The sequence below is a fragment of the Leptosomus discolor genome, chromosome 7 (genome assembly GCF_034619465.1).
Source record: "Leptosomus discolor isolate bLepDis1 chromosome 7, bLepDis1.hap2, whole genome shotgun sequence".
Lineage (NCBI taxonomy): Eukaryota > Metazoa > Chordata > Aves > Leptosomiformes > Leptosomidae > Leptosomus > Leptosomus discolor.
This window is the reverse complement of record NC_141397.1, coordinates 54,416,077-54,431,010: the sequence shown is the minus strand read 5'-3', so window position 1 is coordinate 54,431,010 and position 14,934 is coordinate 54,416,077. Positions and strand designations below refer to the sequence as shown.

General features: G+C 60.6%; 2 protein-coding genes across 2 annotated transcripts; one reads left to right on the top strand and one right to left on the bottom strand.

The window, feature by feature from the left end:
• Positions 1 to 2,877: 2,877 nt before the first annotated feature.
• On the bottom strand, positions 2,878 to 5,939 carry LOC104343949 (deoxyribodipyrimidine photo-lyase). The gene is made up of 9 exons (XM_086468309.1): positions 5,693 to 5,939; positions 5,372 to 5,517; positions 5,044 to 5,226; positions 4,704 to 4,862; positions 4,165 to 4,363; positions 3,923 to 4,075; positions 3,523 to 3,644; positions 3,262 to 3,421; positions 2,878 to 3,092 (listed from the first exon to the last, which is right to left on the bottom strand). Exons 1-9 carry the CDS (start codon positions 5,922 to 5,924, stop codon positions 2,938 to 2,940), a joined length of 1,509 nt encoding a protein of 502 aa, XP_086324435.1. The 5' UTR covers positions 5,925 to 5,939; the 3' UTR covers positions 2,878 to 2,937.
• Positions 5,940 to 7,606: 1,667 nt separating this feature from the next.
• Positions 7,607 to 13,072, top strand: LOC147415281 (uncharacterized). Its single transcript, XM_086468597.1, has 6 exons — positions 7,607 to 8,585; positions 9,854 to 10,102; positions 11,615 to 12,046; positions 12,232 to 12,348; positions 12,664 to 12,749; positions 12,998 to 13,072. The coding sequence occupies exons 1-6, from the start codon at positions 7,607 to 7,609 to the stop codon at positions 13,070 to 13,072; spliced, it is 1,938 nt and encodes a 645-aa protein (XP_086324723.1).
• Positions 13,073 to 14,934: the final 1,862 nt, after the last annotated feature.

Below are 14,934 nucleotides of genomic sequence, written 5' to 3'. Positions count from 1 at the left end.
GCTGGGGGTTGTGTGCATGGAGGGAGGGTGGGGGTTTGGGGTTGATTGTACATTTAACAGCTCCCTTTCTCAAACGTGGCTTGGGACACTGCCAGAGAGCGGTTGCTCTCACTCCAGGACCGGAGCAGAGGAGGTGGCAGTGGTGAAAATGCCAGATTTCTGTCTCGCCTCTCCGTGCCGTCTGTGCTGAGCTGCTTTCCCTGCCCTCTTCCCGCAGCCTGTGCTGCCGAGGGGCATTGCCCCTGGAGCAGCTGCACAAGGGGACCGGTGCTGCTGGGCTTTTGGCAGAGGCAGATCCCCATGGCTGGAGGATGCAGTAAGTGAAGCTTCCAACCCCGCTTCCTCCTCATGCTGCTGGTCTGTCCTCTCCGGGGGTACATGTCCTCTAAGGGTGACGTGGGACCTCACTCTGGTTGCACCAGGACCTGCCTTGTGTGCATCTGCCTTCTGCCTGAGACAGGGTACGGGTGAAGGCTCAGCCCTCTGGCCGCATCCCCCGAGCCTCTGTCTCGGTTTGTTCTTTTAGGTTGGGTTTTTGTTTTTTAATCTGCTGGATTTGGTTTTATTTTTTTAATGTGGTTATTTGTATTTTTAACTATGTGTTTCCCGCCCAAGGAGGTGCTGCTTGAAATGCGTCTTTAGGGGATCTGCTTGGGACTCACCAGTATAAAACCTCCAGGGCTGTCCTGCTCTTGGTTTCTCACCCCTGGATGGGGCTGGCGTTTGTCAGGTGTCCTCCCTCTCCCAGTAGATCTCCTGCTCCCCTTGGGAGAGGGGTCCCTGAGCCAGGCAAAGCCTCGAGGCTCCCTGGCTGCAGTGCAGTGGGGTAGCCAGGCAGCCTGCTTGCAATGGGGGGTGCACAGGCGAGAGGGGTTTGGCACTGGGGTGCTGCAAAGGGTTGGTCCCTCGCCGATGCAGAGCTGCCTGCCATGACCGATGGCTCTGTGGGGTTGGACCTGGCAGTACTAGGTGAGCTCTGGTTGAGGAGGTGCCTCTGCATCACAGGGGGATGCTTTAGCCCGGGGCACGGGTGAGTGTGCAGCAGCGCTTTAGCACAGGTGGGATGTGAGGTGTTTGGAAGGAAGGTGCGGCCTGTGTACGTGTGAGAGGGGTGTTGAGGGACCGGGGAGCAGTACACTGGCAGAAGGCATCTAGGGGCAATAGCTCTTGCAGCATGTACCCTGGCTTGAGGCAGGGATGTGACCCCTGCTGGTCTGTCCCTGCAGGGGTGGCAGGGTTGTGGTGAGGGGAGAGGCTGGAACCAGGAGAAGTGGCCGCAGGGCTTGGTCAGGGAGGGTGGCTGCAAGCCTTGCAGCTAGGGGCCAGGCTGCTGCATCTCAGCATCTCTCCCCTGCTCTGCAGCATCCTGACAAAGCCAGGTCTAGCCTAGGAAAGCGGGTTCAGCTCCCCACTCACTCCCCTGGGGTTTTTGCCACCTCCTGTCTTGCTTCTGCTTGTTTTCCTCAGGGGAGCAGCTGCTCTCCTGCTCGCTCTCTGTGCAAGCCCAGGGGCTGCCAGATGCTGGTCTGCCTTGGTCTTGCCTGTCCCCAACCCAAAGCTGAGCCCTCCTGCTGCTGCCTGGAGCTGGCACCCCCTTCCCTGGAGCTTCTTCAGCAGCACACCTCCGTTCACCCTGTTTTGTTTGAAGCACTTTAATGTCATGGGATAGCAGCTGAGAGGCTGCCCATGTCCCTTTCTAGAAGCACTGAGTACAGTTAGAGAAGAGGGAAGGGATTTTGGCTTATTTGTGGTTTCCACCCTCTGCCATGGACTTTGTCTGGACTAAGTGGGACTTGCAAACCCAGCAGAGGTCTCCAGGGCAGGGGTGTGCCCAGCACTGACACTGCTGCCCAGCACTGACTGCTACGAGGAACACTGGACCTGGCCGAGGCAGTGAGCTCTTTTTAAGGGAGAGCAAGGGGCTGCCCTGGCCATTAACTGGGGCCCTCCCCATGGGACTGTTGCACAGTGTAGCAATGAAAATGCCGTCCCTAATAAACTAAGTTAATAAGGGGTCTGGTTGTGCTGTGGCATCATTTCAGGTGTGGTTAACAGTATGTATCCCTGCCTTGGGGTCAGTGGTGTAGTGCCTGTTGGCCCCTGGGGCAGCGAGGGAACACAATGCAGTAGCTGATGGCAGGGGGCTTGTGCAACTGCTGATGCATTGCCAGATGTCACTGGGAGAGGGTTGTTGTCACCACCCCTTGACTAATCCATCTGGTTTGTGGCCTCCCCATGCAACCTGCTCACTGAACTCAGGACAGAAGGTGCAAAAGCCACTGAGTAAGGGGCCCTCTGTAACGCCTGTCCCCTTCCTGAGCCTGCCTTTGCTGCTGGTAGAGGGGCCCAGGGGCATGGCCTCAGCTGCCCCATCCCTGCTTGCATCCCTGTCCCACACAGCCCAGCTCTCCTGTCACAGCAGTGTCACACATTGCCTCATAAACACCACAGACACAGGAGATACAAACTGTAAACTTTAAAACAACCGTTGAAGGATATGTGTGCAAGCTCAGCATAGTGCTGGCTCTGTGTGGAGTGAAGCAGGGCTTCCCTGCAGGCAGCATGGCATGAGAAGCCACTTTCTGGGCTAACTAGCCACTTTCTGCTCAGCCTAAATCTCAGCTGTGGTTAGCAGCAGCAACAGCGACTTGGGCTTAGTCCTGAGCATATTGGTTGTAGAAAAGGTTTCTGGCAGGCATGGGCATGCTGAGGATGGGCTCTTGCAGCTGCTGGCAAACCTGTGGCAGCAGGAGGGCCCTGCGTAGGACTCCAGCACAGCAGCTCAAGCAGAGGGTGGTGGCAGAGAAAGAGAGACCTGCAAAACCCTGGGGCTTGCTGCTGTTGCAGTGAGCCCTCCAACAGTGCCTGGGGCGATCCCTGGCTGGGGTGTAAGGTGCGAGCTGGGGGTACGAGCAGTCTCAAGACATGCTGTGCCTGTCACTGGGAGAGCATGCGAGGGGCGTAGCGACGTTCAAACTGGCCCACGTCGAACTTGCGCTTGCAGCCGGCGTAGTTCATGTAGCGGATCTTCCCGAAGATGGCCCGCTCTGCCCAGCCCTGGTCGTGTATGCCGCAGATGGACCAGAGGCAGCCTGCCGAGCGTGGGGACAGAGTTAGGGGGGCATCTACAGAGCAGGTGGGGTATGGGTGCAAAGCAGGATGGGCTGGGTTGTCTGCAGAGAGCCCTCCCACACACACACTGCAGCCTTGGTCATCAGAGATAAGACCCCCCCCACCCCATGTCCCCATCCTGCAGCTTACCTACATATCCGTTGGGGTCCCTCCCGTCCAGCTCGTAGCGGTCATTGAGGTAGATGGCAAACTGCAGGGCCTCCTCGGGGGAATGGGTCCACTCCAGGATCTTCTTGGCCCAGTACATCCGCAGGAAGCCGTGCATCTTGCCTTCCCGGACCATTTGGAGCTGTGGGGGAAAGGGACAGCCACAGGGATCAGGCCATGCCAGCTCACCTCTGCCCCTCCGGAAAAGGCTCAGCATTTTTGAGGGGAGATGCAGGGCCCTACCTGCGCAGCATTCCAGAGTGGGTCATGTGTGGTGCCCTGCTCCAGCTCCTGCAGCTTGTAGAGAAAAGGCCTCTTGTCTTTGGCGTGGAGCTTCAGGGTGGTTTGCGCCCAGTCATAGGCACCTGTGAGCGAGAGAGATGAGGAGCAATGCTGAGCAACGAGCCTCTGCAGGGCCCTAAGGAAGGGACGGAGAACTGGGCTACTGAGGGCACTGTGACCTGGAGGCACCAGCCTTGAAAAGGACATCCACCAGCTCCCATCCTACCTCCAGAAAGCACCAAATGATGGCACATTAATGCCCCCACAGCCCCTCTCCTAGCAGAAATGGGATTCCCAAGTTGGGGTGACCAGCTGGGTACCAGCTCGTCCCAAGTGTTGCCCACCCAACCTGGGATGCTACCTTGCACGCTGTCGTAGTTCTCATTGTAGTAGCAAAAGTTTTCAGCCAGCTCCCGCCGCACCACAGCCTCCTCCACGAATGTGTCCACCGACTCCTTGTACTTGCCCCGGTGCTTCTGCACTTCCAGGATGGCTCGTTGGGTGGAAACCTGGCCTGGGGACATGGGGAAGGAGCAAGTCAGGCTGCCAGTCCAAGCCACCGTGCTTGGTCCTGCTGCAGAGTGGGATGCCTGGGATGCTCACCAAAGTGGAACCACGGGGACAGGTTGCTGAGTGCCGCCTTGTTGGGGTCATTGCGGTGGGAGCCGAAGGATTTCAGCCGCTCTGCGATGAAGGACTGCAGCACAGCCAGCCCTGCAGCCGTGCCGGGGGTCGCCCACTCCACCTCCTTCACAGTGTGGTCCACCTGCAAGCTGGAATAACAGGCCTCCCAAGCGATGGGCTGGGCGGCAACCAAGCAACGTGAGTGCATTTGCAGATGCTCTTCAGCCAGCGCTGCCCTGTTATGCCCCCAACCAGCAAGTCCCCAGCTCATGCCAGCCTTCTCCTCTTAACCAGCCCTGCACGGCAGAGATGCAGGAATTGAGTGAATGAGATGAGAACCTCCCTTCCCCAGGGGTGCCAGCCAGGGGCATCCCCAGGGCATCCCCATCTCCACACCACTTGTGCGTGACCTCAGGCAGGTCACTGTCCCTGTCCCCTGCCATCCCCTCCCAGGATCATGGTGCAGCTGTGAAAATCTCTGGGACTGGCCACAAGCGGCCAGTGGAGGTGTCTGGTACCTCTGCTGGGCACGAAGGGGAATATGGGTGATGAACAATGGGGGGGAACTCAGTGAGGAACTCGGGGAGCTGAGCGTGGATCTTGCCCCGGATGGTCCTGGCGCTGTACTCCTGCTTGGGGGAGGCGACCCAGCAGGGAACAATGTTGTGGGCATCAACCTGGGAAGGAAAGCAGTGGAGGAGGGTGTGAGCAGGAGAAGCAAACAGTCCTGATAACATGACAGGCGCGCTACCTGCTCAGGTCACTCCAGCACACCTCTGCAGGCATGAAATACAGGAGACAAGTTTCTCCCGCATCTCACCAACCAAAGTTTTCCCCTCCCAGAGTGCAGGCACCCACCTGTGCAAACGGCACATCCTCCGGCAACCGCTCCCTGACGTCCTCCACCCACTGCCGGGGGAGGCGGAGGGGGCAGAAGTCTGTCACCAGCCCGCCCACGCCGTGCTCCACCACAAATGTGGGCAGCACATCCTTGGCGTAGCCCAGCAGTAAGTGGAAGGGGATGTTCAGCTCTGTGCACTCCTGCAGCGAGGGGGAAAGGGCTGTGGGATGGTTCATACCTCTACAGACCCCATCCCCCCGCCATCTGCTGAAGGGATGGATCTGCCTTCCCCCTTCCCCTGGAGCCCTGTCCCACCCAGCATGGACATCCCCACAGCAGCCATACCTTGGCCACCTCTTGCAGGCCCCTCAGCATGAAACTGTAGTGGCGGATGGTGGCATCCAGGAATTTGGGCACCAGGCAGAAGCAGATGCGCAGAGGCAGCTCCTGTTTGAGGGCCAAGCGCTGGGCGTAGAGGAAAGCCCAGTTATCTGGGGAGAAAGCACCCGGGGCAGTGTAGGGGGGGATGCTTTGCTGAGGGGATGGAGACGGGGTTTTGCAAGAGGAATCCCCCCCCAGTCCAAAGCCTACCACGGGAAGGGACCAAGGCTTTTGGCACTCATGGGAGCTCCCTTTCCTGGCCCCCCCCCACCAGCCGGTTCGCACCTTGCACCCGCTGGTCCCGGGACATCCAGTAAAGGATGCACCGAGCATCATCCTTCAGGTCCGAGCCCTTCGAGACGAGGCGCACCCGTTTTTTGTTGTACTTGAACCCCCGTACGGACGGGGCCGCCCTCCGCCGGGCCTCCTGCACTGCCTCCTCTTCCTCCTTCCTCCTCCGAGACTCCTGTGGCAGCTCCATGGCCTCGGCTTTTCTCTTCCCTTGGCCCCGCCGCATCCTTAGGACTGCCCTAAGGATCGGTGCCCGGAGCAGCGTGGCTGCGTGCGATCGCTGCGGGGGGAAACGGGACCGTACTGAGCTCACGGTGTCTTGTCTTGCCCATCCCGGTCCCCGGGGGATGCTGGGTCCCCGGTCCCCGGTCCCCGGTTCCCGGTTCCCGGTTCCCGGTTCCCGGTCCCCGGTCCCCGGTCCCCGGTCCCCGGTCCCTACCTTGCAGCCACGCGGCCCTCCGATTGTTATACAATTCCTGGGGGCGTGGTTAAGGGCGTGGTCTTTCGGGGAAGGGGCGTGGCGCCAGCACCTGGTGCCGCCCCCCCGCCACACACGGGAGCCGGTGCTGCGCTGATGTCCCCGGCGCGCCCAGGGCGCGCCGGGGACATCAGCGCAGCACCGGCCCCCGGGAGGGGGTGGCAGTGCCCGCCGGTGCCTCCCCTCCCTGCCCCCGGGAACGAGGAAGCGGCTCCGGCCGCTTTCAGCCGTCACTCGGCAGCGTAGCTCCCCGCTGGCATCATCCCCTCGCCCGACGTCCCCGAGTGCAGGGACCTGTCCCCACGCGGGGAGTGGAAGATGTTGGCTCTGGACATGGCTGGGCAGAGGGGAGGGCTGCTCCTGCTGAGCTTTGCCGTGCTGGACCTCACGCTGGGTAAGGGCTGAGTGGGCTGCGGTGATATCCATGGGGTGGGTGGTGAGCAAGGAGCATCGTTCCCCAGGGTGGTGGGTGGCCCCGGGGTGGCTTCACCCACAGAGGTGTGGGTGCTGTTTGCTCCCCGACATCTCATCCCCATCCCAGTGAGCAAACAGGGATTCGCTTTGCAATGCAGGAGTGACAAGCTTGGCTTTATTTCTTTTATCTCTCACGTGTGTTGTCACCCGGGCAGGGAAGACCTTGGTCCCAGCTGGACCCCCTTGCCAAACCTTAGTCCCTGCTGGGCTCATTGCCTTTTCTACGACCTGCCCAGCAGCACCAAATGGCCCTGCCCAGATGGCAGCATCATCAGGATGTCGTGGGCCTAGAAAACTGCAAATGCTGACCAATGTTTGCACTTGACACAAAGCAAGAGCAGTGTTGAGTCGAGCACAGGGAACAAACATGAGCCTTGTACCTCCTGCGAGCCTTGAGCTGTAGGTCCTCTCCTCCTGCATCCCTCAACTCCCCCCCCCCCAGACCTTTCATCCCTCAACCCCCCACATCTCTAACAACTCACGCCTGAGCTGCAAGCTGGAATTTGTTCCTCTGTGACCCCCCTCTGTGGGGCTGGGTCCCCACTGCCATTATTTACACCCGGCGCTATCAGTTCCTGACTATCTGCAGCAGAGAGGTTTGTGTGAACTGTTGCTGCTGCAGTTCCAGCCTGTCTCACGGTCACCAGTTCCTGCATGGCTCTTCCAGTCGGACAGGTTTGTCTGACTTTCTTCAGGGATGAGGGAAGGTGGTGGAACAGGTCTTAGCACTGGTGCCTACCAGTTTCTGCCTGGAGACAGATGCCCAGGGCTTGTTCCTGCTTTGTCAGGCTGGGGGATTTACGTGGCCTACCTTGCTGATGATCACATTACTGTTTAGGACATCCACGTGCCTGATCCACGCAGGAGAGTGAATCCCCAGTCCTGACGATCCATGGCTGATGCGTAGCTCGGGGAGGTCATGCTGGTGGTGATGCTGCATTGTCCCCAGCACAGCCATGGTCTCAGGCTTTCACCACCAGCCCTTGCGTGTCTCATTCCCCTACCTCTTTGCAGGGACTGCCACCACGAATGTGACAGCAACTGTGTCCCTCACTCACCCTACCTCATCGACACCCATGGTGACCTCGGTGCTACTGTCCACCAGCACCTCCACAACCGCGGCCACCCTTCCTCCCTCCAGCCCTGAAACCTCCACCCCAGGGGTGCCAATACTGACGGATGATGCCTTCACAGCCAACACTGCAACATCTCGCGGGAGCAGCCTGGCAGCCTCCAGCACCACCACGCTGCAGGCGAGGGACAGCACAGACCACAGCACTCCCGGGTCGCCTGCTGGCACCATGGTGCAGCCTGATCCCACCCCAACAGGGCTGCAGCTCACCACCGGCACCCCAAATCCAACCCCCATGGCGACAACACCCAACTGCGCTGAGACAACCATCATCACGTCTGCGGGGACTAGCATGGCCCTGGCTGTCAGCTCGTTCGGGGTCAAAACAAGCACGCTGTCTCCCCCCACCTCTACTCTTCTCTCCTCCACATGGGTGGGCACCATGCTCAGCACCAGCACCCACCACGGGCCAGCTGTGGCCACGCCACTTGGCAGCACATCCCCAGGGACCAGCAGTGCCTCTTCCCCCATGGCACCAGCATCCACAGCCACTTCGGCCAAGCCCCTGACAACCCCGTTGGTCACCATGACCCCCCCTGTGACCAGCACGGGGGTTCCCAGGAGCACCTCCGCCCCCAGCCAGCCGGCTGGGACCACGGCCAGGACCACCCCTGGCACCTCCACCCCGACAACACCCGAGACCCCCAGTGCCGCCGCCGGTGAGTGCGGGGCACGCGGGGGGCAGGGTGACAAATTCCCGCGGGATCTCCCGCCGGGCTACTTCTCCCCGGCCCTGCAGCGGCCGCCCCGGCTCCAGGCTCGGCAGGTCGCCGGGTGGCTCCCGCGCTGCTCCCGGTGCTCAGGCCGGGCTCCCCCTTATACCCGACGCTGCCGGGCGGGGACGGCGACACCGGGCCGGGACCTCGGCGTAGCGCGGCGCGGTGGGCCTCCCGCGGGGCGGGGCTGGGGGCGGGAAGGGGCGGGGAAAGCGCGGAGGGGCGTGGCCTGAGGGACTGACGTGTGTGCCGTGGGGGTGACTGGGAGGGGGCGGGGCTTGGGAGGGGGCGGGGCATCCCCAGCCCTGCGCTGGCGGTGCGCTGTGGCCGCATGGCGGTGGGGCTGTGCCCCAGGAGTGAGTGGGGCTGTGCCGCAGCAGTGTGACCGTACCCCAGCAATGTGGCTGTGCCCTAGTGGTGTGACCGTACACCAGGAGTGTGGCTGCACCCCAGGAGTGTGGCTGTGCCCCAGTGGTGTGACCGTACCCCAGCAGTGTGGCTGCGCCCCAGGAGTGTGGCTGTGCCCCAGTGGTGTGACTGTATACCAGGAGTGTGGCTGTGCCCCAGGAGTGTAGCTGTGCCCCAGCAGTGTGGTTGTACCCCAGTGTTGTGACCATACCCTAGCAGTGTGACTGTGCCCCAGCAGTGTGACCATACCCCAAGAGTGTGGCTGTACCCCAGTGGTGTGACTGTACCCCAATGGTGTGGCTGTGCCCCAGGAGTGTGGCTGTACCCTGGCAGTACCCCCAGGCAGCCGTACCCTGGCAGTGCCCCTCCCTGGGTGCCTGTGCCCCAGCAGCGTGACTGTATCCTGGTGGTGTTTCCAGGTGTATTTACTCTGAGGCTACACTTGTACCCTGGTGACACCCCACTTCATGCACCTGAACCTGGCAGTGAGACTGTAACCTGCCCCGGTGCCCCTGCTGTGCACATGCCCCCCAGGCACTGTCCCTGGTGTTCCTGTACCCCAGCAGAGCGACTGCATCCTGACAGAATACCTGTACCCTGGCCTAGTGCCTACAATGTGAGAGCACCCCAGCTGAGTGCCTGTACCCGAGTGGTGCCCTGGCGGTGCCCCAGTGTACCTGTACAGCACCAGGGGGGCTGTGCCCTGGCAGTCCCCCAGCGCGCCTGTCCGCCCGCGGAGCACCTGTACCCCGACCCAGTGCCTGCAGGCGCCTCCAACTGGTCTCGTCCTTGACCCTGAGAAGAAGGAAGCAGCTCTGGCTGTCAGCAATGTGCTTCAGCTGTGACATGCTGTGACACGGGGAAGTGATGCTTGTACAGACAGCCCAGGGGACAAACCCTCAGCCTGGAACACGCCCTTCCTGAAAGCTGCCTGTTCTCTCGTCCAGTTCCTTGCACTCAGACAGAGCGGGCTGTTGTCTTCCAAGGGCGTTGGTGCCAGGAGCCATCACCGAACATCACCCCTGTGGTGGAGCGCAGGGACAGTCACAGGCAGCCCGGCTGCTTCCCTGAGCCTTTTATCATTGTCACCGTCTCCTTGGCAGGCAGAGGACGGCACAGGCACTGGCTGCAGGGACCTGTCTGCTGCAGCGGTGGCCCTGCCAGCCTGCCCTGCCCGCTGCTGGTGGCTGCTCTGGGTCCAGCCGTGCAGCTGATGTCTGCTCGGCGTTGCACCCATCCCAGGGAGTGTCCGTGTTGGGTGGAAACCCCAGCTTTGCTGCCAACGCTTGGGGAGTGAAAGGATCCACCTGGATACTCCTCCATTGCTGGGCAAAGGAGACCCGGAAACCCCAGCGCTGGGGTTGTGGGGAGTGCTCGGAGGGGTGCCTGCAGGGGGACATCGGCTCCCGCTCGCCTGGACATGGCCGGGCAGAGAGGAGGGCTGCCCCTGCCCCTGCTGCTGCTGAGCCTCGCCGTGCCACACCTTGCGCTGGGTAAGGGCTGAGCAGGGTGCAATGCTGTCCGTGGGGTGGTGGTGAGTGGGGAGCATCGTTCCCCAGGGTGGTGGGGTGCTTCATCTGCAGCAGGTGCCTGTGGGGTGCGGGGGGTGAAACGCTGTGGGTGCTGTTTGCTGTTTGTTAAATGGGAAGCAAAGGTGGACTCAGCTCGTCCTTTGTGTGAGGATGAGGCTATCAGCACAGACACCCACCCGGGCATGGGCTGGGATCAGGCCTTTGCCCTTCCCCACATTATTATTTAACCAGCTGCTGCCTGCAGCAGCCCAGGGAGGGAGCTGCTGTCGGGGGCTTTGGGAGTTTCTGGTGGGGTTGGCTGAAAGAAGCCGGCAGCTCATGGCTTGGTTCCCCATCCCCATGTGAGCAGATCTCCAGATTCACTGGATTTGTGCTGCGATCACTGGGGAATCCAGCCTGGCATCTCAAAGCTGCCACCTCGCAGGCACCCATTGACAGAGGCCCAGGCGGCCAGGCTGCTTTGTGCATCCTTTTGGAGAGGGTTACCAATGCCTAACCTCCCCCAGGGACAGCAGGCTGCCCCAGCCTAGGATCCCTGTGGGCAGAGAGGACAGCCCACCCATGTCCCTCAGTCCGCCTGCAGCGCTTTCATGGGTTGCAACACGTCTCTAACAACTCATGCCTGAGCTGCAAGCTGGGATTTGTTCCTCTGTGACCCCCCCTGTGGGGCTGGGTCCCCACTGCCATTATTTACACCCGGCGCTATCAGTTCCTGGCTATCTGCAGCAGAGAGGTTTGTGTAAACTGTTGCTGCTGCAGTTCCAGCCTGTCTCACGGTCACCAGTTCCTGCACGGCATTCCCGTCGGGTCACCAGTTCCTGCATGGCTCTTCCCATCGGATGGGTTTGTCTGACTTTCTCTAGGGATGGGTGAAGTTGGTGGAACAGGTCTTAGCCTACAGGAGTTTCTGCCCTGAGACCGATGATGCCCATGGCTTGTTCCTGCTTTGTCAGGCTGGGGGATTTATGTGGCCTTGCTGATGCCCATTCAGGGATCCACGTGCTTTGTCCATGCAGGACAGCAAATCCCCACTCCTGGTGCTCCGTGGCTGCTGTGTGTCTCTGGGTCCCTCGGGGAGATCACACTAGTGGTGATGCTGCATTGTCCCTGGCACAGCCATGGTCTCAGCCTTTCACCATCAGCCCTTGTGTGTCTCACTCTCCCACCTCTTTGCAGGGACCACCACCACGGATGTGACAGCAACTGTGTCCCCAACTCACCCTACTTCATCAGCACCCATGGCAACCTCGGTGCTACTGTCCACCAGCACCTCCACCACTGCAGCCACCCACCCTCCCTCCACACCTGAAACAGGAGCCTCCACCCCAGAGAGGTCAAGCACATCCCCAGGGACCAGCAGCACCTCTTCTCCCTCCATGCCTCCTCCTACCTCATCAGGATCCACAGCTGCTTCTGCCAAGCCCTCGATGACCCTGTCAGACACCATGGCCACCCTTGATACCACCACAGGGTTCCCCAAGAGCACCCCTGCTCACAGCCAGCTGGTGACCACCCCTACAGCTGAGACCACCCCTGGCATCTCCACCCTGACCATGAGGCCAAGCCCGGGCAGCCCGACAGCACCTGAGACCCCCAGTGCAGCCACAAGTGAGTGCAGCCATGGGGTGCCTGGAGGGCAGGGGCATGGTCAGGGTGACAAATCCCCGTGGGGATACTGGGCATGTACTTGGGTGGCTTCACGTAGGTGGCTTTGTTTAGGCTCAGTCTGTCCCCAGCTGTAGGAGCATCCTGCACCTCTGCAGACAGTGCTAACCTAACATTGCTTTGCCCAGGCACGGAGCCCTCTTCACCCGCCACTGACTCAACCCAGACCCCAGAGCCTACCCTCAGCACCCCTGCAGACCTGCCAACGATGCTGCCCATCTGCCCCACCACCCCATCCAACACCAGTAAGTGCAGTGCTCTGTGGGCATTACCACCCCCAAGCTCTGGTGGCTTTGGGCTTCCAGGGGCCAGTGCAGGGGATCCTGGAGCCCCACTGCTTTGTTGTTGTTCTCAATACGGGGGCATTGATGCTCTGTGGGATGTGTGGTTTACTGTATAGGTGGAGGGTTGTTCTTGTGACAGTGTAGAGTGTCCATGCCATGATTAACCTGGGAGGAGGTCCCATGTCTGTGCCAGTGATCCTGGGGAGAGACCCCCAGATCCTTTGGTGTAGCCCAAGGTTCAAAGGCAATAACCAGAGCCACATTTTTCGTCCCTAGGTGCATCTCACCTCTTTCTGTCGCTGAAGGTAACCATTCCCCTGGACCTGGGGAACACCATGGTGCAGGAGCTGGTGTTGTCCAAGGTGAGCGGTGCTAGGAGGGGATGCCACTTTGCATCTGCCAGCCACAGTCCAGCCAGATGGGAAGGAGGTCTGTCAGCCAGCGGGAGGGAAACGGCTGAGTCTTGCATTGAATATCACCCAAAGCTCTTTCAGATGAAGGGGAGACCCTCCTTCGGCTGCCATGGTCAAGGAACAGGCCCTTCCTAGGGTGGGGAGCGGGGGTAGGAGACTCTCTCCAGCATGGCTTGACAGTTGTCCTCTCCCCACAGCTCCGCAGTGACCTACAGACGGCGTTCCCGTGTGCCGGCCTGGCAGTGGTGTGGCGAGGGCAGAGGAGGACCTGACCACTGCTCCTTGCCCAGCCAGCACCCATGTGGACTGGCAAGCCTTCTGCTCCCAGCTCCTTACTCCACGGTGGTGCAGCCCTTTGGGGTAACATGTACAGCTCCCCTTGAACCTGGGACCCTCCATCCTTCACTCTGCACCCCCAGAGGACCCCAGTTGCCCCCTGTGGGCTGGGGTGCCCCTGCCCCTTCCCACAGCCTGTCTGTAGAGATAGAGCCCTCCCATCACCCTGCACCAGACCTGGCTCCTGTGGTGGGACACCCCCCCTGCCAGCACTGCTGGGGGGCTGGGACAAGGGCACCCTGCGGCGCTGGGCTCTTACAGCTGGGACTGAGGTGGCTTAACCATGAAAGCCACCCCAGGGGCTGATGGATGAGAGAAAGGGGACCTGGAGCCCCCAGTACTGCTGTGCCCAGGGCACTTGGGGGCTTGGTGCTGGTGATCTCTGAGGACTTGCAACCTGGGGAGGCTGCAGTGCCAAAGGTCTTCAATAGATGCTCAATGGCTGCTTCACATCCAGACCAGGCCAAGATGGAGCCTGGGGTGGCTCTGGGAAGGAGACGAGAGAGGAAAAAAGCCCCCCTCTCCCACCTGAGCCTTGTCCTGGGGCCAGCCATGCTCCTGAGCCCTGCAACGCAGAGGGCAAGTGAAGCCAGAGACCAGCACGCCGGCTCTCCACGGCTTGCCTGCGGTATTGCTGACAGAGGAGCACACCCGTGCCAACACGGGGTTGGGCAGTACAGGGAAATCCCACGTTTTCTGTGGCAAAGATGATAACTTTTTTTTTCCAAGTTGCATTCCCCAATTTTCAGCTTTGCCATCTAGCAGAGGTACTGGAAAGGAAAACTGGCTCAGTCCCAAAAGCTTCGCAGAGGAGAGACAGGCCCAGGGCTATCCCCTCCTGGCAGGGGCTGTTGCAGATGTTCCCAAGGATGGCTCAGCACCCTGACAGGCTGGGGGTCCCTGCTTTGGTGCTCTCTGCCCTATGACACCCCACGGCTGCAGGGGTGGCTGTGCATATTGTGGAAATCCCGCAGACTGTACTTCCCTGTTTTTTTCCAGTCCCCAGCTAAGGAGGCGGCCGGCCACAGCATCTGTCCCCTTGCAGCAAAATCATTTATTAACTGATTAATTAGCCAGATAAAAATCAACTCAAGCAATTATTAGCCTAAGCAAGTCACCTCGCCGGGAGATTGAAAACTGAAATAATTAGCACAATAGCCATGTTGGTCGTCGGGGGTTATTTTCAGCTGATCTCTGCTTCTTGCTGACAGCCTGCACTGTCCCGGCATGGGGAGGGCTGGGAAGGGGCACATGGGGCTGTGGGACATGAGGATGGGTCACAGGCTCCCTGGGTTTTCACCTGACTGGAAAAGAGCCAGCAGCTGGACAGGACGGGGGAAATTCACCCTGGGATCACCTGGCTGCTTGCCGACTCGCAGGGGAGAGGCTGGTCTGGGGCTGGAGGCTGAGCCCAGGCAGCTGGTCAGGATGCTCCCGTTTTGGCTGCCCCTTGCATCCCAGGGTTGTCCCTTTGCTCTCTAAGATGCTGCCTGGCTTTTGTGGGCTTGTTGGAGCCATCAGCACCAAGAGAGGTCCCTTAGCACCCGGGCAGGGAGCTGGGGATCAGGGCAAAGCCTGCCAGAAGGGGTCTCTGAGCCAGATGCCTGGTAGGGTGCTGGGAAAGAAATCCTCGTGCTCTGCCTACGCTGTGGAGCTGGGCCAAGAGTCCTCCCACGCCGCGTCCCACCAGGCTGCTTTCTCCGGCTGTTGAATCCATAACTTCAGACCCCGGGACATGGCCAGGGGCCAAGGCTGGGGTAATGGAGCCAAACTGCGTCACAAAGGGAGGAAAAGGTCC

Coding starts and splice junctions, on each gene's coding strand:
- LOC104343949 (XM_086468309.1), bottom strand. CDS start 5,924: ATGCGGCGGGGCCAAGGGAAGAGAAAAGCCGAGGCCATGGAGCTGCCA. Junction 4,364..4,703: donor CCCCTTCGTGCCCAGCAGAG/GTACCAGACACC, acceptor GTTGCCGCCCAG/CCCATCGCTTGGGAGGCCTG. Junction 3,093..3,261: donor GGACCCCAACGGATATGTAG/GTAAGCTGCAGG, acceptor CACGCTCGGCAG/GCTGCCTCTGGTCCATCTGC.
- LOC147415281 (XM_086468597.1), top strand. CDS start 7,607: ATGGTCTCAGGCTTTCACCACCAGCCCTTGCGTGTCTCATTCCCCTAC. Junction 10,103..11,614: donor GCTGCTGGTGGCTGCTCTGG/GTCCAGCCGTGC, acceptor ACCTCTTTGCAG/GGACCACCACCACGGATGTG. Junction 12,750..12,997: donor AGGAGCTGGTGTTGTCCAAG/GTGAGCGGTGCT, acceptor CTCTCCCCACAG/CTCCGCAGTGACCTACAGAC.